The sequence below is a fragment of the Miniopterus natalensis genome, chromosome 8 (assembly GCF_054644295.1).
Source record: "Miniopterus natalensis isolate mMinNat1 chromosome 8, mMinNat1.hap1, whole genome shotgun sequence".
NCBI lineage: Eukaryota > Metazoa > Chordata > Mammalia > Chiroptera > Miniopteridae > Miniopterus > Miniopterus natalensis.
The window spans coordinates 11950430-11975979 of NC_142088.1; the positions used below are offsets into that span (position 1 = coordinate 11950430).

Genomic DNA, 25550 nt, shown 5'->3' on the forward strand with positions numbered 1-25550 from the left:
GTTTTACAAATGAAAAAGCAAAAGTCTAGAAATGTGATGTGACTTGTCTGAGGTCACAAAGCATGTTAGTGCCCTATGTCTCTTTAGTGGGGAGAGCCTACAAAGTCATCTGGGGGTAACTAAGTCTTTGGAAAGAAGGTAGAGATCACTGAATATACAGCTTCCCTGAGTGTAGGACCTAGAGAAGGCCTTCTAAATGAGAAGCAATGTACAGGTGCCAGAGGGAGAGGAGAAGGTTGGGAATCAGTCTGTACCAAAGCGGGAAAGACAACTCAAGGCATCTCTCAGGAGAGAAAGAACCCTGCAATGGTTCCAAGATGAAAAGGTCTTGCTGGCTGAGACTGAATGTGTGAGCCTGGGTGAGAAACCTTTGGATGGAGGAAGAGCCCCAGAGTGCTTTGGGGAGATAGAAAAGTATCTCTAATTCTCTAGGTAGAGATGCATAGTTTGGAATCTGAGGCTTGCAAAAGCTATATGAAAACTAAAGTAGAAAGTATGACAAACAGGTCCCTCTTAAGTATCTCAGGTCCTCAGACTCTGGGGGTGGGGGTGGGGGTGCGGGTCAGCCTGGGGCTGAAGTCTAAACCCCTTTGCCAACATCCTACCTTATCTCCTCTCTGAACTTCAGCTCCCGTGTCTGGGGCATAGGGACTCTGGGATAGGGTGGACCGTGGCCCTGGGAGAAGACAGAATTACTTTCCCTTATACCTGGGTCAGGGAGCCACACAATAATATCCTAAAACATGGAAAGCCTGAAAACAGAGCCCAAGTACCAGGATACCCCTACTTTGGAGCCTCCCTCCTCTTAGACGAGCTTTAGAAAATTCTTCTACCCTCTTTTGTCAAACACTTCCAACCCCAGGACTTGGCATTCAAATCCTGCTCCCATTCCTGAATCACTCTTTCAAATCTGTATCTAGGTGACATGTGGCCATGCATAAGAAAGTCAGTTTCAACACCAGTTACAGAGTGTCAGAGCTGGACTTCATTTTATAGAGAAAAGGGCTGAGCACTAAAAAGATTAGCTCAACTGCCAGAGTCACCAAAAAACTAGGTGGCAAAATTGGGACAAGAACCAAGATCTCCACATGACCAGCTCAGAGATCTCACCTTAGAAAGGGCTTTCACTAGGAAGCAGGTTAAAGCAGGGCTAAGAATCTATGAGAAATAGCAAAGTTTTGTCTCTCTCTTCCATCATGTCCTGTTTCCCTCATATCCCACAAAACAGCCTTTTCTTTCTTCTCATTTTCTCTCCTTTCCCCACCCTCTGCCTAACCATTCCTTTCCCTCTCTCCCCAGCTCCCCTTTTCTCTCCTATTCTCTCTCCCTCCCCACTTGCTCACTTGTCAGCCTCTCTTTACTCTCCTCTCATCCCTCTCCTCACCACTTCTTCGTCTCTTTTTTCTGGTTCTCGACCCCTGTGAGGATTTTGAAACTGTGGTCCAGTAGCACATCCCTCTGCTCAGCCTCACTTTCCCCTGTATCCTAGGAGACTGACTAAACAAACTGCCCAGAGAATGTGACTTAGAACCCAGGTGTTCTAGGCCTTGGTGTTTCCTTTGGTGTCTGAAGGCAAAACGGGAAGGATGCTTGCAGCTGATGCAGGCGCAGTTAGGAAAGAAGACGCAGGGCACCTGGGAGAGCCAGAGCAAGAGGCGAGGAGCCGAGCGAGGGTGAAGACTGTGAGTAAGAGAGGCTGGGTCTTAGCTGTTCTCTCGTGGATGGATACCCATATGGAGATCCTAGAGGGTACAGATAATTTCCTCTATAGTACAGATGAGAAAACAGAGACACAAAGTAAGGTGGGAAGTGGCCAGGGCTGCCAAGCAAGATTTGGTCCTCAACTTCCAGGTGGCTTATGTCACCTGGACATGGACTTTGGCAGAATTGCCAGTGGCATTACAGTGGAATTCAGGGTGTCTCGGGTCTCTCTGAGGAGCAGGAAGGAAGAGAATAATTTTGTCTACTCCCCCCACCCCCAAAGTCATTACATCTTGTCTACTCTTTTGTATCTGAGCAGGATTATGCCTGACCAGGTTCATATAAACAGGACAGAATGGCTCCAGATGTGGGTCATAGCGCTCAGAAAGTCAGGGCTTGAAGATTCCTTTATGACACATCTACTCCAGAGGTTCCTGGCTATATCAATATTCCCTGGAGAGTGTTTTATAACAGAGGTTCCTTAGCCCCAACCGAAATCTACCAGATCAGAAATTCCAAGGATGGGGCTCAGGTAGATTTATTTTTACCAAGCACCCGATACACAGGCAAGCCTGGGAAACCCTAAACTCCCTCTTATCACAGACCAGGAAGTTCGGGTCCAAAGTCACATACCTGGTTGATGGCAAAGTAAGGACTAGAAGCAAGTGCTCTTCCCAGAACAGCACTTGGGCATGCCCACAAACTGTCCTGGTCCAGTGAGCAAGCAAAGAATGAGGTACAGAACCCAAACCCTGGTTCTTTCCAGGGAAGTCCTGCAACTCTCCCGGGGTTTCTAGACTCCACATGGGTCTTGGCCAACCCTCTTTTGGTAACCCTCAGCTACCTGTTAATGAATCCATGCTAAAGCACAGCTACTCCAATTCCCTTTTCTTTCTATGGTGGGGCTCACCTCTGAGTAGCAGCCCTGGGTAGCTAAGAAATCCCATATAAAGAAGTGACTGACACCATCCAGCAGGAAAACTGCAAGTCAAAGAGGATAAGCTAGAGAAAACCAGGAGATCAGAGCCTTGTGACCTGTTCCAGCAAAGGAGTCCAGGGTGTATATCTATTTATTGCCACCTGAGGATATGTTTCTTGATTTTAGAGAGAGAGGAAGGGGAAGAGAGAGAGAAACATCAATGAGAAATATTAGTGAGAGACAAAGATCAGTCAGTTGCCTCCTATATGCATCCTGACTGTGGATCAAACCAGCAACCCAGGCACCTGCCCTGACTGGGAATCGAACCCACAACCTTTTGGTATACAGGACAACGCTCCAACCAACTGAACCACTGGGCCAGGGCCAGAGTGCAATTTAATCAGGGCACATAAGCATGTGGAAGGCAGAGCTAGGGGCTCAGGCAGGACAGAACTTGGAACAGAGGCTGGTCAGAGCCTCCAGGCCCTTACCGTGTGCAGGATAGCAGTCCTGTGTCTGTGAGCTCTGCAATGCTCTTCACTGTGGAAACCCAGCCGGCTTTTTTTCTCCTTTGCTCCGCTTGCACTCCCTGGCTTCCTCCCCTCTTCTACTGCAGTTTGCTGCTGTGACTGGCAGAGTTACAGCCAGAAGGAAGGAGTGGGGAGGGGAGAAGTGTGAGCTGTCTTCAGTCCAGCCCACCAAGTCTTAAAGGCCCAGGACACTGGTCAGTGAGGGCGTCGTGGGGGTAGAGTGGGTAGAAAAGCATTAAGGGGAGGGATTGGAGCACCACATCTCCAGGGAGGAGGAGCCTGGCTGCTTTTCATCTTGGTGCCAGCCCTAACTGACCCCAATCCGGCCAGAGCTCTCAAAGTGAAATCCAAGGAGTGTCTGAGTTGCAGTGCTCCATGAATCACGGCTTTTCATTCTGCTTGGTTTCTCTCTGCATGTTATACAGCTGTCTTTGCCCTTATTTCATCTGGCTCCTTTCCATGGTGTCCGTTTCCACCAGCCTGCCTGCTTCTGTGCCTCTGCATGCTGCCTGGCAGGGCACTCGTTCTAGCTCCGCGGTGCAGTGAAATTAAAAAAAAAAAAAAGGAATAGGATGGGAAAGGAAGAAGCTGAGGAGAAAGGGAGGAGAGGGATGATCTGGAGCGTAGAGGGACAGGTTAGTACCCATGTATAACAATAGGCACTCGCTAAGTATTTAAGGAACGTATGCAGGAATTCATTTGTTCTTTGCATCCATTCATTCTATGAGCATTTGCTCAGCACCTCCAGTGTGCAAGGACATACATGTGTGTTTATAATGGTGTGTGTAGAGATGAAGCAGACTGATGGTGCGTAAGAATCAAGGGCAAAAAGAGAAGCGCAAGACTGGAAAGACCCAACTGGGAAAGGAAGGTAATGAGATTTTTATATAAGGGTGAATGAGTAGGCAGCTGAAACAGAAACCAAGATTGAGGAAAGACGACCAAGTTAGGAGAGGAATCGGTGATTGTAGGGCTTTATTATGATCCCATACTTCACAGTAAGAAACTGAGGCCCAGGAAAGTTTAGGCAATGCCCTGGACTCACATATCAATAGCAGAGACAAGCAGTCCCTTGCACTCTCCCAAGCACTGTGAGCTGGGACCTACTTTTGCTCTGCCTTGGAAAGACTGCAGGGTATGGCTCTTTCTAGACCAGTAGATGACAATAAGACAGCTGAGGGCATAGGGCACAGCCCTGTACTTACTTGGACTTCTGTGGGATCCTTTTCCAATGAGGTCTGTCTTAATCATAGACACAGGGTGAACTAACTGTATGAAATGATGTGATTTTAAGTGTGCTGAGACCTGGCTGCCTCTCACAGCTCCCACACACACCCCTCAACTGCCTAATATTCTACCATTAGTGATTATTTATAGCTAAACTTTAGTCCCATTAAAATAAAATCCTCCTAAGTGATTACCATAAATGTCAGGATAGTGGTTACTTTGGGGAGGAGGAAGGAGGTGTGATGGAATAAGGCACAGATCTGGCATCTGAAATAGCTGGTCAAGTTCTATTTCCAGTTCTGGGTGCTAAAAAGGGTCTTCACTTTATAATAACTTATTAAGCTATACATTTTCTTTATGTAGTTTTCTGTATCTGTGTTACGTTTTATAATAAGAGGGTTTCAAATTTTTGCAACTGGTAATTTCTGAAGCCTTACTGGTTTCTCATAATTTATACCTGGGTTATGTTTACCGTATTTTAGTGAGAGCAGGTTTTGATAAAGGAAGAGGAGTATACAGAGGGGGGAGGCAGAAGAGGGAGGCCATCATGGGGAACAGAAAGATTAAGGGGGTATCAATATTTAAACCGTGTGGATCTCAGATTTTAATTAATAGAGGCCGTGTCTCATATGCTTGTTTCACTCTCCCGTTTCTACTTCCTCAGTATCATCATGTCCTTATTTTCTTATGCTTCCCCTTCGCATTGCCCACTCCTCTTCAGCACTCCAGGATTATACATGGTTTCCTCTTTCTGAGTCACTATTTGCTTCACCTAATTGCTGCCCAACCTTCTTCCCTTCTGGGTGTTTTGTGGGGAGGATTCTCAATAATCCTGAATTTTCTGGGAGAGTTCAGTTCTCAAAAATTCTGTTTCAGTGTCCCCATAAACAGTGCTCCCCGATCCTGTGTTCTGATTTTGGGGGCAGGCACTTGGAGACCTTCACAGGTTAGAATAGCTCCAAAGAGTGGCTTAGAAGACATGCTCATTGCAGGATGCTCTTTAGATCAGGAAGTGGACAGGCGGCCCCAGGCACAGGAACTGTCCATCTGGTTTGGTTACTTCTATTTCCATAATGATCCTGGCCCTTCCCCCACTGTTGTCTATTATTAACAGATCCAGAAACCTGATCAGGGCAGCAGCAGCACAGGGACTTTCTGGGAACCATGCCCAGGAAAGGCCCAGAAGCCCTAAATTGAAATGAAGGTACAGCTGGCAGAGGAAGACATAAACTCTATACTCTCACGCTGCCACCCAGACAAGCCTAGATCCTCCTCCTGACACCCAAGGGAGATACCCTAAACATTTTTGTTTTGGGGGACAGTCAGGCTAGGAAGTCAGAGTCCAGTTCCCCAGCTCATCCAGCCAAACTACTCGCACTTCTGACATAAAGCCCCTCTTGGGGGTCAAAAAGGCAATACAAAATATTAAATTTCATCTAAAAATCATCAGTGAGACTAAAAGTAGAATTAAAAGCAGGATATATAACTTCAAAAGACCAGGGAATATATAGCCATTCTTCCATTCCAACAAAATTAAAAATAAACAAAAACACCCATGGGAAGAGAAACAAGAAGGTATAAAATAAACCAGAGACTAAAATGATAGAATAAAAAATACAAATGGTATATTCCACAAGAGACCTTTCAGAAAAGGTCATATAACAAAATACAAGTGTGTATATTTGTAAGACTTATGTCTATGAAAAGGTATTACCAACAGGTTGAAAGTTAAAGGACCACATCTGGGAATGGGGGACACTCCACTTTTGTTCTTTTTCAAGACCTCCTTGGTTGTTCTGGCACTCTGCATTTCCATACACATTTTAGAATCAGCTTGTCAGTTCTCACTAAAATAAACCTGCCAGGATTTTAGTTAGAATTGAGTTTAACCAGGTCAATTAGGAAAATTGGCATCCTTGTACACTACTATTCTCCAGTTCATGAAGATGATATATCTCTCCATTTATGGAGGTTTCATTTCTTTCAAGAATGTTCATTGTTTTCAATGTGTAAGTTCTGCATGTCTTCTGATATATCTATTTCTATGCTATTATAAATGATATATTTTTGAAACTTCATTTTCTATTTATTGTTGTATTTAGAAACACATAGTTGATTTCCTTGTATATTGACTTTGCAAAATTCACTCAATTCTAAGAACTTGTAGATTCTTTTAGATTATGTACACGATCATGTTGTCAGCATTTTTTCCCCTTGTAATTTTGTCTTGTATTTTCTTGTCTTATCACACTGGCTGGCACCAGTATAATGATAAATGGAAGTGTGATATGAACATATTTTTAAAATATATATATTTCCATTGATTTCAGAAAGAGGAAGGGAAAGGGAGAGATAGAAACATCAATGATGAGAGTCACCAATGGGCTGCCTCCTGCACACCCCCTGCTGGGGATTGAGCCTGCAATCCGGGCATGTGCCCTGACCTGGAATCCAACTGAGATCTCCTGGATCATAAGTCGACACTCAACCACTGAGCCACGCTGGACGAGCTGATATGAACATCTTTATCTTATTCTTCATCTCATGAAGAATGATTTCAATATTTTATCAATAATGATTTCAATATGAGAGGTTTACTGTAGAGTTTTTGGGGATGCTTTTCATTAGATTAAGGATATGTCCTTTTATTCCTGGTTTTCAGTTTTTTTAAGTCATGAATAGGTACAGTATTGAATTTTATATTCATTTTGGTGTCTACCTAGACGATTGTGGATTTTTCTTCTTACATTGATTATGTGGTGGGTTGCATTGGTTCATTTTCAAGTATTGAATCAATCTTGCATTTTTGCAGTAAACTCAAATTAGATATATCATTTTTATATAATGCTTTGATTTGCTTGTTTTGTCTGAAGATGTTATGTCTTTATTCATGGGAGTTTAGCCCTGGTTTTCCTTTCCTGATATCCTTGATAGGTTTGGTGGCTGAGTTATACTGTTTTGAAAGTGAATTGGATAGTCATTTTTCTAGTCTCTGGAAGTTTATGAAATTGGTGATTATAAGATATGAAAATGTCTTTTTCCATTTCTAACATTGTTGATACATCTTGTTTTTTCCTGATAAGTCTACTAAGGGTTTATCAACTTTGTTTTCAAGGGAATATTTGGCTGTGTTGATTCTTTATTGTACATTAGTTTTCTAATTCACCGACATGGTGTTTTGGGTATCCTTCCTTCTTTTTTGAATTTGCTATTCTCTTTTGTTTCTTGACATGAAAACCTAGATCATTGACCAACCATTCTTTTATAATGTGTGAATTTAAGGTAATGTATCTTTTTTTTTTTAAGTACTGCTTTACCCATATACCGCAGGTTTTGATATGGCATATTTTCATTATCATTCAATTAATTTTTTTTTTATAATTTCCTTTTGTGATTTTTTTCTGTGACCCTGGGGTTATTCAGAATTGTATTACTTGCTTTTTGATTATTTTTTTAGGATTATACATTTTTTAAAAATTGCATTTAATAGGGGTGACATTGGTTAATAAAATTGTTTCAGGTGTACAATTTCATAATACATCATCTGTATATTGTATTGTGTGCTTACCAACCAAGTCTATCACCACTTATCCCCCCTATACCCTTTTCTACATCCTCCTACTCCCTTTCCCCTCGTATGTTTTTATTTTTCAATTACAGCTTATATTCAATATTATTCTATACTAGTTCCAGATATACAGCAAAGTGGTTAGAAAATCATGTAATTTACAGCGGTCTCCTGCTGCTTCAAGTACTCACCTGGACCCATACAGATTTATCATATTGACTATATTCCCTAGGCTGTAATCTACATCTCTGTGGCTATTCTGTAACTACCAACTTGTACTGCTTAATCCCCTTCACCTTTTTCACCCAGCCTCCAAGCCCCCTCCCCTCTGACAATTGTCTGTTTTCTGTATCTGAGTCTGTTTCTATTTTAGCTCGTTCATTAGATTCCACATCCAAGTGAAACCATATGGTATTTGCTGTTCTTTGTCTGACTTACTTTGTACTACCTGTTTTTTCAAACAGGGACTTTTCAGTTTTCTTTTTCCTAGCTTAATCCTATGTGTTCAGTTCTGAGAACATTCTATTAATTTTTAAAAAAAATTTTGAGGCTTGCTTGATGGTCCAGTTATGATTAATTTTGGTAAAATATTTCCAGTGTAATTAAAAAGTTTGCATGCTGTTGGTTTGGAAGATAGTGTTCTATTTGTCAATTATGCTAGGTTTGTTGTGTTTTTCAGTTTATGCTGTATCTCTTTTGAAATAAAATAATTTTAAAAATTAAATTCCACAACACTCAAAAATCTCATTTCATTCTGTGGTTTCCTATTCCAGATGTTTTTCTTAGGCTTTTGATAGCAATGCTTTCAAAGTGGCTGCATCTTTCCCAGCCACTGAGCAGCAGGAATAGTAAGCAGGGAAATCATATATGTGGATAAAAAGAAAGGCATGCTCTGAAGGCTACCAATGCCTCTCCTTTCCCTTTTCCACCACTGAAATAGTCACTGGCCCTCTAAAGCCTTGGGGAAAAGCTGGAAGCAGAGGTTGGCTTTGTCCCACTGAGAGCCATGAAGAGGCATGGAAACAACTCTGAAGATGTGCTCTAAGTCTTGAACCCCAGGAAAAAAAGAGTATTAAAGCCTGTGATAAAACGTTTCAAGTGTTACCTCTTTACTTACAGAAATCTCTCCCACACCAGTACTAAGTTCTGGCTACAGCCAGGAGTGAGGTTCTGTTCCAGTAAGAGATACTTTATCAGATAAAGGGCACCACCCTAGTCTCCCAAACAGCTTTTATACATCAGCAAGACTCTCCCAAATGACCTATCTACAAAGGAACCGTCAATGCCCTCTTGGCAGGGCAGTGTGTTTGTGGAGGTAGACAGAAGGTAGAGGCAGGGGTGACAAGGATCATCTGACCAAAGTGCCTAGATATCTCTATACTGACAAAATAAAATCTCCAGTTTAAAGGAAAAATTTTTATAAAAACAGAAGCATATTTTATTTCAATCCTGTTGAGGGAATGCGAGGGATGAAAAACACACAATGAGGGGAGGGGTCTCTTTATATATACATGACATCAGGATCAACTACAAGAAATAATACCCATTTCTATCCCTCCCCTGCAACTCCTACGTGGGGCCCAAGGCCAGCTGAGAATAGATGGGACAAGAATTAAGACACTATTGGCACAGTAATATGGCCAATGCACCGAAAGATGGAGAATTTCCCAGGGAGTAAGGCCCTGGGCCTCAGCTGCTTCCCCAGCAGAGGGGGAATGAGAAAACTTTGGCTCAGCAGGAAGGTGGTTGGCAAAAATCAGGGTTACCCTAGCTGGACTCTCCAGATACACTATGGGCTTAAGGGAGTCAAGACATCTATCCAGTTCATGCTTTTTCTGTTCCTCCAAGACCTCTTCTCTTCAGGCTTGAGATTATTGAGAGCTGGCTTGGTTCTCCTCTTCAGTTTGGAAGGCAGGGGAATAAGTGCTTATCCTACCCTTCCTACATCCAGGCTACTTAATTACAACTTTCTTGGCTCTAAATTAGAGACAGAAGCCAACTAACAAGGCCGGCTCCCTTTGTGAAAGTCGGCTTGAAAGAGCCCTTGTGTTGGCAAAACTGCCTCTGCACAGATTTCTCTAAGCTTGCCCCTTATGGACCCTTCCGAAACTTGTTCAGAGACACCTTCAATTGTGTGAGATGTGAACAGAAAACACTTGGTCTCTCTCTGGAGTTGGATTAACAATCCCATCTATCACTGGAGATGGGAATAAGAGAGAGAGCAGGTGTTAGTAGGAGGAAGGATTGGGGCAAAGCAAGGCAGTTTACACTGGATTGTGAGTAGAGTCACCTAAAGCTCCAGAGAAGGAAGGGGGGGATTCTCTAACACAATTATGAGCAGTGAAAACATTGTAGTGGCAACCCTTTAATTCCCATAGATCAAAAGGGAATGTGTAAAAAAAAAAAATAAGACTGAGCGGACTAAGATAATGGACTCAGCCCTCCATCTTAAATCTGAATAAAATGAACTTAATTCAGCTAATACTGCTTCAAGTACAATCATGAAGACAAATGGAGCTGCAGAAATTCACACTAAAACAAAGAATGGGATCAAGTAGCCTATCATCTTAATCCCAGGTACCTCCCTTTTAAAAGTCTTCCAGAAAAGGTCTTTGAGGACTTGAAGGTGAGATCCACCACCGTCTCTCCTCCCTCAATATAATACCCTTCTAGGAAAGCCTGATGAATTAAGACATCTGTTTTAAGTTTAATTGGAGGAAAATGAAAAAAGGGGAAAGCACTGAGATTTGGAAAAGCTAGCAGCTGAAGCAAAAAACAAGGTTAAGGTCCTTGCGGCATCCAGAACTGAGGGTAGAAGACTGGGAAAGGGAAGGGAAATAGGCGGAGGGCTCCTGCTGTCCTTTGGCATTATCCCTTTCCCCTGCCTCCCATTCCTCCCAACAGTTCATGCAGCTATTGGCCTGCTAGAGGGGATGGTATGCCCAGACCAACTTTTTATTGAGCTTATGCAGCTAACAGACTTGTAAACACTGCCAACTGACAAAGTTTTGCTGAATATTACAGTTTGTGTCCACTAAATACACCTCTCTCTCTGAGATTTAAAAACAAACAAACACCAAAGTAAACAAATACTGAGAGAGGGAATGAAGAGACACATCTTGAGTCTTCCAGGAAGGCAAAACAACAACAACAACAAAAACGCCACATGGCTTGGTCCCAGGAGTTCACCATGCCTATAGTGCTGCTGCTATCACCATTGTCTCCTCTCCCTGCCAGTGGCAAGGTAGAGGTGGGGGAGAAGGGTGGTCTTGGGCATGCTGCAAATACAGCATTTGCTGGTGTTGACACGCTCCTGGGGCTGTGGTGGCAGACTGCTGTGTCAGGAGCCCATTTTCTGGGAGTAGCAGAGGGAGCCCAGGTCATCAAGGCAGCCTGAAGATGGTAGCTCATACACCTCAGCTGGGGTACCTTCCCCCTTTTCTCCAGTGCAGTTCAGCATTGAGGTTGTCTATTCCCGGTCGGCAATAAAACCTGAGCTGTTTTCCTCGAAGGTTCCTCCTCCCTTCCCCAACTTGTGGGTGTAGTAGGAGGAGATAGGAGAGGATCACTGAGGGGGCAGGGGGATACCCCGGGGATCGGTGACCTGGCCCTCTTGCAGGTTCTTCACCAGTTGTGCAAGCCAGCGTTTCGTGGTGGTGTCATCCTTTAGCACCTGGGCAAAGGTTGTGTCCTTCAGCTGGTCAGGGAGGCACTGCCTGAGTGCTTCACGTGCCCTACATCAGAAACAAACAAACCAACCAAGGAGACCAACAAATAAACCCACATTTGGGGGACAGGGAAGAGCCCATTAGACAGAAATATATAGAATCCTGGGAATCTATGGCTAAGAAGCCAATAAAATTCTTAAAGGCTTATATGAGGCACAGGCTCAGAGACTTCTAGGATCTGTAGCCTGCACACATTTTCACAATGATGCTCCAGTACAGAATTTCATGACAAAGGAAAATGGAATAAAATGGTACAATAGTTTACTTCAATTCAAACTGCTTTCTGATTTATTACAGTAAATATGGTCAATATACTCATATCAGAAATATATGGTTTATAGTAAGTGAAACATTTCCAAAGTCAGTACATTAACAGGGCATATGACCTGACTCATAGTATGATAATATACTTTAATCCTAAACTAATATAAATTTGTGTCCTTCCAAAAACTGCTTTGGTTTCATAGTTAAAACCCTTAATAAGAGGTGAGGGGAAAACACAACAAAAATATGGTAGCAAAACTATCAGATGAACTTTTAAACGTTTTATTTTTTTTAAAAGCTGATCAACAGAAAGTCAAATCTGAACACCTCAAAAGATGACTGTTAACTACAGGGGTGGGCAAAAGTAGGTTAAATTACCAACCACCATTATCTAAAAGATAAATCATAAGAAGGATACAAATAATAATAGTAAGACAAATAATACAATAATTAATAGTAATACAAGAATAAACACTATTTCACATACTCACAACTGTAAATCTACTTTTGCCCACCCCTGTATAGGCAGTTTTAAGCAGTTATGAATCTGTACAAGTAGAATTTCAAATCAACGTATTTTCAAACTTTGGTGAAAATAGGAACCACTAAGGAACAGGACAAAATGGTCGAAGAAATGCTAGGGCTTGAATAACCTCAGTGGCAGGAGTTCAATTTAAATCAAGTTATTTCCATTCCTGGGAACACAGAAATCACTCCATTATGTGGTTTAGCAAAATCTGAGCAAGTGGCTTTCAGCATGAATTATGGATTTACAAGGCAAGAGGTCAAACAGTTCTAAAATGCATTATACCTACAATATATGGTTTCTGGTAGAAAGATTATAAACATAGGGAGATAAAATAATTAGCTCAAGGACTTTACAGGAATCAAGGAGAGAACTGAAAATACATCAAGAGCCCTCCTGGCTCTGTTCCTTTCTTAAGAGATCTCTGAAAATATTCTTCTTTTTCTGACCACCTAGAGTAGCAATAGAAAGCTCAAATCACAGGAGTAATGTATCCTAAGGTTCCCTGGGAACTATCTGAACTCCATGGAATTTTAGAGTAGGGTACAGAGTTATAGTGGGAAAATAAAATTCTAATGGATTTTAAAAATTCAGGACTTCAGACTTTAAAAGGAATTAATCAAGTTCTGCCTCAGATAAACTAAATATAGTTATATCCCTTCCCTGTCCGAAAGATATAGAAGCTATGCCATGGGATGAAGCAACCATTCACCAGAGTATTTCCCCAAAGTCCTAGAAATCCTGTAAATTTTTACCTGGGATTATCTGAGAGTCGAAGGTAACATCTCACTACATGCTTCAGCAGACGGGCGGAAGGCTCTTTGGATAGCTGCAGGACCATCTTACCCTGTTTCCCCAAAAAATGGGGTGGAGTAGGAAAAAAAACCGCAAAACACAAAATAATCCTAGTTGACGTAAGAGATCAAATATTGCAAGAATCATTATACAAGGTTCAGGGTTGTTATTTCTAGTTGGAAGACTGAAGTTGCTTAGTGTCAGTTGTAAAGGGACTAAGCAGTATGGTCAGAAGTAGTTGCAAAAAGGGTAGATAAAAGAACTCACCAAGATCATGGCAACATGGGAGAAACGCTCATATGTCTGACATATATAAGCCAAACCGGTGTCATCTAAGAGGATCTTCTGAAGGATGAATGTGGCAACCTAAGTAAAAAAAAATTAAGGAGTCCAAAACATTACTCAGACTTGTCTTCCAACAGTCTGTTCATCTCCCAGGAATAACATGAATCAGAAAATGAAGCAGAGACCCTTGCATTACATACATCTTACTTGACGAGTTATACATAGTACAAAAAAAATTAATAAATATTACCACACTGAACATTTACTATCTGCCAGAATTTTTCCTAAAGGCATAAAATATGCCGTATTTTCACTATATACCTATGAGGTAGGTACCATTGTTATTCTCATTTTACATATGTAAAAGAATAGGCTCTGAATAATTATCAGATTCTTAAAAAAGTAGAAACTTTCTCAGTTATTGAATACCTACTATGTATCAGGTATAACTGATAATCAATACCTTGCCAGGTTAAGGTCCCAAGTGACAAAGCTATTAAGTTGCAGAATTGAGATCCAGAACTAGTTTGAATACACAGCCTCTTCTCTTTTCCACGGCCCAAGACAATTTTAGAGATTCAGCTATGCCTCATTTTTTCCAAATGAGGTAAGGCTTTTCCTATTCTAAAAAGACCTTTAAGAAATAAGATTTTTAAGCCTCCCTCCAAAAATTATTCCAATAGTAAAGAATATCCTCAACTTAAGCTCATTAACTCTTACATAGAAAAAATTTTAAAAATACTAGCTTAATTCAAGTCAAACAGTTATTACAATGATTCTCTTCTTTGGCTGCTCATCAGAACCAAATGTGGGAATTAATTTTATTATTTTACTGGGGTATAACATTGTGGTTAGCTAACAATGGCCCCCAAAGATACTCAGGTCTAATCACCAAACCCTCTGAATGCTACCTAATATGGCAAAAGGGACTTTACAGATGTGATTAAGTTAAGGATCTTGGGGGGAGGGGTGTGTGTGTGTGTGTGTATGTGTATTAATCATCCTGGAAATATCCAGGTATGGTCTTTTTAAATTTTTTTTTAATGTTTTTATAGATTTGAGAGAGGAAGGGAGGGGGATAGAGAGATGGAAACATGGAGGAGAGAGAAACATTGATCGGCTGCCTCCCACACACCCACTACTAGGGACGGAGCCGGCAATCCAGGCATGTGCCCTGACCGGGAATCAAACCAGCAACCTTTCAGTGCACAGGATGATGTCCAACCAACTGAGCCACAAAGGCCAGGGCATCACAAGTGTTCTAATAAGAGGGAGAGAGAGGGAAATTCGACCGCAGAGAAGGAAACATGACAGAAGTAGAGAGAGATTTTAACATGCTATACTGTCGGCTTTGAAGATGGAGAAGGGGAACGTGAGTCAAGGATTGCAAATCTAGAATTTGGAAAAGGTAAGGAAAGGTCTCTCCCCTAGAGCCTCCAGAAAGAACGCTGGCCTGCTGACACCCTGACTTTTGTTTGGTGAAACTGATTTACGATTTCTGGCTTCCAGAACTATCAAGAATAAATTTGTGTTGTTTTAGCCACCAAGCTTGTAGCAATTTGTTATAGCAGCAATAGCAAACCAATAAAAACATATATACAATAAAAAGTGTAAAGTGTACAAAGTGCACTAATCTTAAGTGTATCTTGAATTTTTACCTATGTACACATTTATGAACCAGATTAAATTTAGAACATTTCCAGCACCCCAGCAGATTTGCTGTGCCTTTTCCCAGTCAATATCCTTCCCTGAGAGGTAACCACTATTCTGACTAATCTCCATTGATTGGTTTTGTTGAATTTCACATAAATGGAATCATATAGTATGAACTCATATGTATCTGACTTCTTTTGCTCAACAAAATGCCTATAAATAATCTATGCTGCATATATCAGCAGTTAATTCTTTCTAATTATTGTACAGTTTATTTTGTGACTATACTACAATTTATCCTTCATGAGTAAAACTGCTATAAACATTCTTGTACATGTGTTGATGTACATGAGAGCTCATTTCTCTTGGGTATATTCCTAAGAGTGGGACTGCTGGGTCATGGAATAGGCTTATGTTTATAGTGGATACTGCCAAGCAGCTTTCCAAAATAGTTATCCTATCCACCATAAAGAAGTAGCTCAAGAGCCAACATAATGTAGAATCTAATTAAGTTAAAAGCACATACTGTTTTAGAAAGTTCACTTCCAGATTCCATAATGCGCAAACACAAAGGGATAATTTCTGTTGTCAATAAAAAGTTGATTACTTCCTGCTCATCTGTTTTCACCAGAGCTCCTAAAGAAAATAGGAACAAACAAAAGTTGTTAGGGTTTCCAATTAAAATTAACTTTGTATTGTTCATCCAGCTAGTTGTGAAACTTAAATAACACAGAACACAAACTGTGGTTCATATGTCAGAGAATCAAGAGTTGTATTCATGTTAAAAAAGGAGGGGAGGGGAGGGGAGGGGAGGGGAGGGGAGGGGAGGGGAGGGGAGGGGAGGGGAGGGGAGGGGAGGGGAGGGGAGGGGAGGGGAGGGGAGGGGAGGGGAGGGGAGGGGAGGGGAGGGGAGGGGGAAAAGAAGAAAAGAAAAGAAGAGAAAGAAGAGAAGAGAAGAGAAGAGAAGAGAAGAGAAGAGAAGAGAAGAGAAGAGAAGAGAAGAGAAGAGAAGAGAAGAGAAGAGAAGAGAAGAGAAGAGAGAAAAGAAGAGAAGAGAAGAGAAGAGAAGAGAAGAGAAGAGAAGAGAAGAGAAGAGAAGAGAAGAGAAGAGAAGAGAAGAGAAAAAAGAGAAGAGAAGAGAAGAGAAGAGAAGAGAAGAGAAGAGAAGAGAAGAGAAGAGAAGAGAAGAGAAGAGAGAAGAGAAGAGAAGAGAAGAGAAGAGAAGAGAAGAGAAGAGAAGAGAAGAGAAGAGAAGAGAAGAGAAGAGAAGAGAAGAGAAAGAGAAGAGAGAAAAGAAAAGAAAAAAGACAAGACAAGACAAGACAAGACAAGACAAGAAAAGAAAAGAAAAGAAAAGAAAAGAAAAGAAAAAAAGAAAATGGGGGGGAGGAGAAAGTCAGCACTAAAAGATCAGGAACCAAGTTTGGTCCATCACAGAGTTGGCAGCAGTTCAGTCATCTACATCATTTTTTTTTATCACTTTAGGTAGACAGTCATATGATAATATCATCATCTAGTCTCCATTTATTTTAGATAACAGAAGAATTCTATATCAGTATTAAAGCAAATTCCAAGATAGCAAAGAAATGGTGTCAGCCTAAATCCTACTTCACCAATGCACATAAATAAACATTACTTTCTGATTATTAACTGCCCCCCTTTCCTCAAAGAGAACAAACATTGTCTGAATATCCAAACAAGAACACACACACACACACACACACACATGGATTCTAATCCTGGTTCCACAACAGTTTACTTAAGTTTGATAAAGTTACCTTCCCTTTGTAGGCCTGTTTACCTATAAAATAATAGTTGAAACAAATGATTTCTAAAATTCATCCCAATTCTATTATTCTGTTGGTCTCTAAACTGACACCACTGACCAGGTGACTGACACATTTCATTGGTATTATCTCCATTCTGTATACAGGGAAGCAGAACCCCATGAAACAAATGACTGTTCCCTAAGCTGCCCAATACATCACTAAGCCTTTATATGAAAGGGCTTGGTTAATTGGACCTATAATAACTAAAAACAATCACCTTAGGAAAGAGTAAGGAATCTGTGTTACCTAAAACTAGTAATCTACAGATGCTACATCTATACACCCCATAGCAAACAGCACATACCATAATTTATTAATATGGCCTAGAGTAGATATCAAATTACTATTTCATTTAGATTTTACATGTAGGTCTAAAATCTACTTTGAGTTAATTTTTGTAGAGTACACAGTATGGATCATGGGTCATTGTTTTGAATATGGATATCCAGTTGTTCTAGCACTATTTATTGAAAAGACTATCCTTTCTCCACTAAATTGTCTGCACATTTGTCAAAAATCAATTGACCATATCTGTGTGGGTTTATTTCTGGACTCTCCATTCTGTTTCATTCATCTACAAGTCTATCCAATTCCACACTGTCTTGACTACTACAGTTTTCCAGTAGGTCTGGAAATCAGGTAGTGTATGCCTTCCAACTTTGTCCTTTAAAAAAAAAGTTAGGATATTCTAGTTTATTTGCTTTCCATATCAATTTTAGGTTGAGCTTGTTTTCTATTTAAAAAATCCTGCTGGTTTTTTTTTTTTTTTGGAATTGCTCTAAATCTATAGATCACTTCAGGGAGAACCGGCATCTCAGCAATATTGAATCACTGACATACTAATCAATGAATACGGTATATCTCTGCATTTATTTAGGCCTTCTTTCATTACTTTCATCATTGTTTCAGTTTTTAGCTACACAGTTTGCACATATTTTGTAAGATTTACACCCAAGTTTTTCACATGTTTTGGTGCCATTATACATGGTAGGTTTCAAGTCCTAGTCACTTTTTTGGGCAGATTCTGCAAGATTTTTATATGTAGTTAATCATGTTATCTGTGAAGACAGTCTTATTTTTTTCTAATTTGTAAGCCCTTTACTTTTTTCTCATGCCTTATTGTGCCAGCTAGGTTACCCAGGACAATACTGAACAGGAATGTTAACAATGAACATCCTTGCCTTACTCTCGATCTTTGGGGACAACAATCAGTTTATCACATTAACTATGATCTTAACTGTAGGTTTTTGTTTTTATTTTTTGTACTTTATCAGATTAAGGAAGCTCCCCTTTATTGCTACTTTGCTGGAGTTTTTACCATAAGTGAATGCTGAATTCTACCAAAGGCTTTAAAAAAACACACTACAGATATGATCATTATTTTTGTTTATTAGTCTCCTGATATAGTTAATCATACTGACTGATTTTTGAAAGGTGAGCCGGCATGCATTCCCAGGATAAACCTTACTTGGTCATGATAATCCTTTTTATATACTGTTAGATTCAATTTGTTAGCATTTTGTTGAGAATTTCTGCATCTATGTTCATAAAGGATACCAGCCTATAGCTTTTTTTTCTAATAATGTCTTTTTCTGGATTTATTATAATAATGCTGGCCTCGCCAAGAGTTAAGAAGCCTCCTCTCTGTGTTCTGGAAGAGTTTTGTAGAATTGGTATTATTTCTTCTTTAAATTTTTGATAGAATTCACTAGTGAAACCACCTGGGCTTGGAGTTTTCTACGTTGGAAGGTTTTTAACTACAAAAATAATGTAATAGATATAAGACTATTTAGTTTATATTTCTTGAGTGTGCTTTAGCAGGCTCAATCTTTCAAAGATTCTGTCTATTTCATCCAAGTTGTCAAATTTATGGGTATAAAGTTATTAGCAGTATTGCCTTATTATCCTTTTAGTGTCTGCAGTCTGTTATAACATACCTCCTTTCATTCTTGATATTTAGAAACTGTCTTCTCTTTTTCCCTCACTCTCTCTCATTAGGGGTTTATTAATTTTATTGAAAATTTTTAAATAAAAAATTGGGGCGTAGCTGAAATGGGTAAAGATGGTGAAAAGGTACAACTTTCCAGTTATTAGATAGATAAGTCTTGTGGATGTATTATAGAGCATGGTGACTGTAGTAACAATACTGATTTGTGTATCTGAAAGTTAAGATAACAGTCCTCAAAAAACCTCATAAATATATTGTAACTATGTGTGGTGATGGATGTTAACTAAACTTACTGTGGTAATCAATTTGCAATATATACATATATCATATTGTACACCTAAAATTAATACAATGTTATATGTAAATTACATTTCGATTTTTAAAAAAATCAGCCTTTGGTTTCCTTGATTTTGCTTATTGTTTTTCTGTTCTTCACTGATGTCTGTTCTTTATTATTTCCTTCCTTCTGTTTGCTTTGGTTTAATTTGCTCCTTTTTTTTAAAAGTATATATTGTTTATTAGACTGAAAAAATGACCACTAATAACCATGCCTTTGGGCTTAATCCTGAGTTCAGAACATTAACAATAATTTGCATACAACAAAGTTTCCGAAACACAGCAGATGAATTATTTTACATACACATTTTAAACATACTACGTATTTATGACTCAGAAGTAACCTTGAACATTTTTAAACAACACAAATATACAAAAGGTACAACTGGAAATAATACTGGCAAAGTGCCCTGTATTTTTATCCTAGAGACACACCATAGAAATCTCAGGTTAAGAAAACTTTGAAAAATGTTTTGTATATTAAGAATGTGTTTTTTGGGAATGGTGAAAATAACAGCTTTTCCTTTGGCTTAAGATAGTCAGCAGTTTGAAGTTATGAAACTTAGAAGACAGCAGCCCCCTAAAGGAGTCAGAATTCTGAGAAAGGAACCCAGCACGGGAGCACACTTTTGTTTCTTCACTCCCTTCACAACGTTCACTTTAAGTTCCTGCTGTGAAATAGCTGCTGGGGTCAATTGTTTCAGATGGGTAAACGTTTGATGGTGTGAGTGACTTTCATCTTAACTGCAATGAATGACAATTTGTGAAATGCGTGTTCATTTTAAAACATAAATGTCTGTATCCCAACAGATGAAGCAGCAGGCACTGTTGGGAGACTAGGGTAAAACATCTGCTCCCCACCAGTCTGTGAGCCCTATAAGCAGGAAACATGAAGGGTGTCAAGCAGCCTGGAGTTCTGCTGTCAGTGGCATCCTGGAGTTGATCGTAGCCACCTTTCTATCATGAATTATAATCATAGCTGTACTTTTTTTCTTGGCATTATAATCTCACTGGAGGCTTTTCATTAAAGCCTTATACCTATAAATACCTTTGGGGCACAACATATTGTCCTCCAGGTGTGGGGGTGGAAAGTTGCAGGCAGGTAGCAAGAAGAGTGCAGACACTTTCCTTTGTTTCTCAGGAACCCAGGCTTGCCCAACATAAAACTGTAGCTGAACCCAATCCTGTGTCTGCAGGGAAACTTCACCCATGGATCACACACCACCTGATACCAGAGGCCTCCTGTAGTGATGCCACTGTTTCCATCTTCCCAGTCCTGGTTGCAATACCGCTGCAGAAGGCAAACACAGCATCTGGGGTGGAAGTTCCGAAAATACTGTCCATAGCCTCAAGGAGAGCAGTACTCCTTCAAGAGCAGGCACCTTCTCCTCAAGGGGAGCAGTCATTTCAGGAAGATCAAATCTTTCCAGAGTCATTTTCCCCTTTTCATCTTCAATTTTCTCTGTGATTTTGTCAAGATCTTGGCCTCCTTTGCTGTGACAGGAATATCCTTTTGATTAGGGTAAGCATATTCACATAGCCTCTTATATGCTTCCAATTTCAAGCCTTTGGTACTCAGCTTTAATTGTTGGCACCAAGCCCTCACGGTATCTCAGTGAAGCAGGTTAAGTAGTGGCAATTTAATGGGCAATGGAGGAATTAGCCTCTTCTTTTGAAGGCTTACTCTTTTACTGTCTTGTACCATCTTTTGTGAACAGGAAGCTTTGTCATCTTTAACAGATCACTTCCGTTTAGTCTTCCCTGAGGTTCTATGTATACTTGGTTCACCAGCAGCATGATGTTCCTCCTTAGCTTCTACTGGTTGAAATTTGCAAGCCACCCCCCCCCCCCAACTTCTTTGTGGAGTTCCACTTCTTGCCTTTTGCATTCGCCATACTCAGTAAAGAAGTTGAGGTTGATAAAAGGAAAATCTTCTTACTTCTCTTGCTCCTTTTTCTTGTTTCTTAAATTGGAAGCTTAAGATATTTGATTAAAGACCTCTCTTCTTCTCTAATATTAATATTTAATGCTACAAATTCCCTTCTAAGCCCTGCTTCACTTGCATTGTACAAATTTTGATATGCTATTTTTAATTGTTATTCATTTTCAAGTGTTTTCTAATTTCTCTTATGTATCATTTCATTTATATTCAAACTTGTCTGATAACTCTTGAACTATAAGAAGAAAAAAAAAATAATAATCTAGGTCCAAATATTCACCTTCTGCTTGTTTTCTCAACTGACTTAGAGAAACTGAGTTTCAGAAAACATGCAAGGGGGAACAACTGGCTTAATAATGTCCAACTATTTTATTCATCTTCCACAGTTAACTTAACCTACAATCTCATAAATGTACCATCCAACGTCAATGGTAAAAAACACAGCAGAAATAGAATGATTTGAATCAGAATGAAGGATATAAATGTTTTCTTTTGGCTGAAATAATGTTTTAAATCCTACATGAAAAATTTGTATAGCTTAAAAGCAGAAAAGGATATATTGGAAAAAAGTTACAAATTAGAATACTACTTGGGAGGAGACGTAAAAACCAATAACATTCATTTGGAGTATATGAATAGTGACTCCTTAAAAGTAGAATATAATGTCCCAGAAATACGTCTTAGAGATAACAAACTTTTAAATTATTCTTCCTGATTCATGGTTTATAACCATAGGCATGTGAAGACAGGTCGAACATAAAAATAATAACCTAACAAAACAATGTTTGTATGATCAATGTTCTTGTTTGGTCAGTATGTAAGCAAAAGCTATAAGACACTGAAAACAGGAAGAGTAACTGGGAAAGAAATCTTGAATGTGTTTACATTTCACAAATCCAAAAGCAGTTCTTTACTACCAAGGAGGCCGTGGTCTGAAATAGCTGATACATATATATTATTTTTTTGGATAAAATGTATTTTATACACATTTCCCATAGTAAATTTATATGGAAACATTAACTTGAGCATGCAAAAATTTAACTAGGTAAAACAGAAGATAAACGCTTGGAGTTGAGGGGCAACAGTTTAGAAGTGAGAAAGACAAAACAAAACAAAAAAACAAACTCAAATTCTTATTCCTAGAATTATATTCTATTTGTTGACTGAAGTTCTTTACTCTCCCTAATTCCAGTAAACATTTCTACATATATACTGAATTTAATCCCAAATGTTGGGCCTTATTAACAATACTCAGAATGGTACTTGATAAGAGCCACCATGTTCTGATACTCATTACTGAAAATAGACTCAATCTCAAAAACAAAATCAATTAGTAAACAAAAGCTAGAAAATGCCAGACAAAACATTCAAGTTAAGAGCACTAGTATAAATTAGGACTTCAGGCTTGCAAAACAACCCTAATGACTCACCAATAACTCCAAGACTGGTTAGCCGAAGATATTCAAAGGGACGCGTTTTGCTGACAGTGTGCAAAAAGGGGTACAAAAAAAGTGGGATGTGTGCTGCAAGAAATGCTGACCTGGAAGAAAAAAATAATCATTCAGAGCCCAGAATTAATTTCTAAGGATTCTAAACATTCAAATTCCCAGATGGTTAATTCTATAAGGCCTATAACATTGACTGACCCAGAAATCTTTAGGAAAGATTGTTATTGGTCATTAGAATAGACCAGTGGTTCTCAGCTGGGGTGATTTTGTCCCTCCCATCCCGGCAACCCCAGGGGACATGTGGCAACATCTGAAGATATTTTTGGTTGTTACAAATGAGGTGGTGCTGTTGGCATCCAGTAGACAGAGGCCAGGGATGCTGTTAAACATCCTACAATACACAGGACAGCCCCCTCCAACCCCCCTTCTCCCACTACAAAGACTTATACAGCTCAAAACACCAATGGTGGCAAGATTTAAAAACCCTAGTCTAGGCCAATGGTTAAGAGAATACATGATTTTCCCTCTTATCAGCATCAAGTACCTTAAAAACTAAAAATATCTAACTGTAGATTTTTAAAAAAATAGGCCACCCAGCTGGCATAGCTCAGAGGTTGAACACTGACCTATGAACCAGGAGATCAAGGTTCGATTCCCAGTCAGAGCACATGCCCGGGTTGAGGCTTGATCCCCAGTAGGGGGCATGCAGGAGGCAGTCGATCAATGATTCTCTCTAATTATTTATGTTTCTATCTCTCTCTTCCTCTCCCTTCCTCTCTCTGAAATCAATTAAGAAATAATTTTTAAAAAAAGGCCATAAAATGCAATCAAGCGTCCAAGAGATTCTCCTACATGCCTTTTCTCATCTAATTTATGGCTAAATAACAATATTCACAGGTATAGTCAGATAAAACCTTATAAACCAAGACAACAGAGCAGCCATTACCAGGTTTATCTGCTATGCTTAAATGCACACTTTTTTTGTTAGAGTATTTCAGATACACTAAATATTCTAAAGACATTTTAATGTGCAACTTATAGTCAGGCAACTAATATAGAATCAATCTATTACTTTATATTATTTATAGTTAAATCTTGTAGGAGAGCTAAAACCCCAAATTTTTAACACTCAAAGTACTCTTGCGTTTTTCTTAAGTGCTTAAAAATAATTTTCTTAGTAACTTCTCTAAAGCTCTGGAAGGTCAGTGCCATCCTAGCACTCAGATTTTATAAGGAAACTTGACAGAAAGGAAACACTTTAAAGATGACTATTAAGTATCTTAGGGCCATAAAAGTCACAAAGTGGATTCCTAAATAGGATTTCCCTTTTGACTTGAATGCCAATTCTCATCTTTTACAAAGGCTGCCTAGAATACTGTGTTAAGAAAGATTCTGATGCCAAACCTGGGTTTGGTGGCAAAAAGTGCTGGGTTCAAATATTTACTAAGTGCCATGCACTACCTCACACATGGCATTGTGATGCCTACCATGGATTCAAGAGGAAGAAGTGGCTATATGCCTTTCCTGAGATGTGAATACCACTACTTTAAAATTCATTGCTATGAATGGGTAAAAAGTGTATGAGACAATGGAATATTATTCCACCTTAAAAAAGAAGGAAATTCTGATACATGCTACAATATGGATGAACCTTAAGGACATTATGCTAAGTGAAATAAGCCAATCACAAAAAGACACATACTGTATGTATGATTCCACTTATGTGAGGTGCTCAGAGTGGTAAAAATCATAGATACAGAAAGTAGAATGGTGTTGCCAGGGGCTGGGAGAATGGAGAGTTATTATTTAATGGGTATAGAGTTTTAGCTTTAAAAGATGAAGAGTTATGGAGATGGATGGTGGTGATGGTTGAACATTATAAATGTACTAATACTACTGAGCTATACACTTAAAAGTGGTTCAAATGATAAATTTTATGTTATTTGTATTTTACCATGTTAAAAAGTTAATTATAAAAGGACATGTTAAACTATACCATACTGTTATTATACTAAAATACAGTGAATTAGAGACCAGAAATTCTTCAGGAAAAAAACAAAAAATGTGGATTCTGAAGATCCACACCCACACACATGCACTCTACTGCATGCCCCTCCTGTCATCATTCAGAAAAACTTAAAGATCACATTCAGTACAAATCTCCCCAAACAGACTCATTCAAAACATTTACCTGGTTTCTGGGTGTGATGCCACACATTGCAGTAATGCCAGAGCATTGCAAACTCTGTTAGATTGGTGTGCTGTCAAGGTGGGTGGGTTGATAGATGGATAAATATTTACAATTTCCTAAAAAAATGGAAACCAGATAAACAAAGAATAACTTATCATAAAATTAATTCCCATGATATTAAAGCAAAGAACTTAAATATGCTCCTATCCTTTCATCAGAAATATACTTGACTGAAACTATCTGTGACATTTCTACATGTCTCTAGGAAGATTTCTATGGAGGCAACTGTAGTCACTGACACTTTCTTTATATCCTGCATCTGTTGAGGCTTTCACTTTTGAGGAACTCTTACATTTATAATCCCTCTTTTTGTCAACACCCTGCTTTAAGTTACAGTGATGAGGTAGCTGGCCAGAAAGTGTCAGTAAATCAATGACAGTGGCCCATAACGGAGTTTGAGTTTGGTTAGGTAACAACTGCAAAAGGAAGAAGATAAGAACATGGGTACATGAGTGAATATATGTACTCTCTATCAAAAGGTGATGATTTACTGAATATAATTTCGTTTATTTTAATTGTAAAAGTTTTACAAAGAAAATATTCCAATAAGAAAGATTAGATTCTTGGCTACCTGCAGTAGGGATAGAACGTGAACTGACTCAA

General features: G+C 39.3%; 1 protein-coding gene across 2 annotated transcripts in view; it reads right to left on the bottom strand.

The window, feature by feature from the left end:
* Positions 1-9359: 9359 nt before the first annotated feature.
* The window catches only part of CNOT9 (CCR4-NOT transcription complex subunit 9), a 28266-nt gene continuing 12075 nt past the window's right edge, over positions 9360-25550 (bottom strand). The window contains exons 3-10 of one of the 2 annotated variants that reach the window (XM_087819595.1): positions 24888-25003; positions 22679-22788; positions 20762-20803; positions 20532-20624; positions 15723-15832; positions 13526-13624; positions 13219-13310; positions 9360-11679 (exon numbers count right to left, since the gene is read on the bottom strand). In XM_087819595.1, the coding sequence (XP_087675721.1) occupies positions 11511-11679; positions 13219-13310; positions 13526-13624; positions 15723-15832; positions 20532-20624; positions 20762-20803; positions 22679-22788; positions 24888-25003 (831 nt within the window). In that variant the 3' untranslated portion in view covers positions 9360-11510. The remainder of the gene's footprint in view (positions 11680-13218; positions 13311-13525; positions 13625-15722; positions 15833-20531; positions 20625-20761; positions 20804-22678; positions 22789-24887; positions 25004-25550) is intronic. The other variant, XM_016196802.2, reaches the window with a different exon arrangement.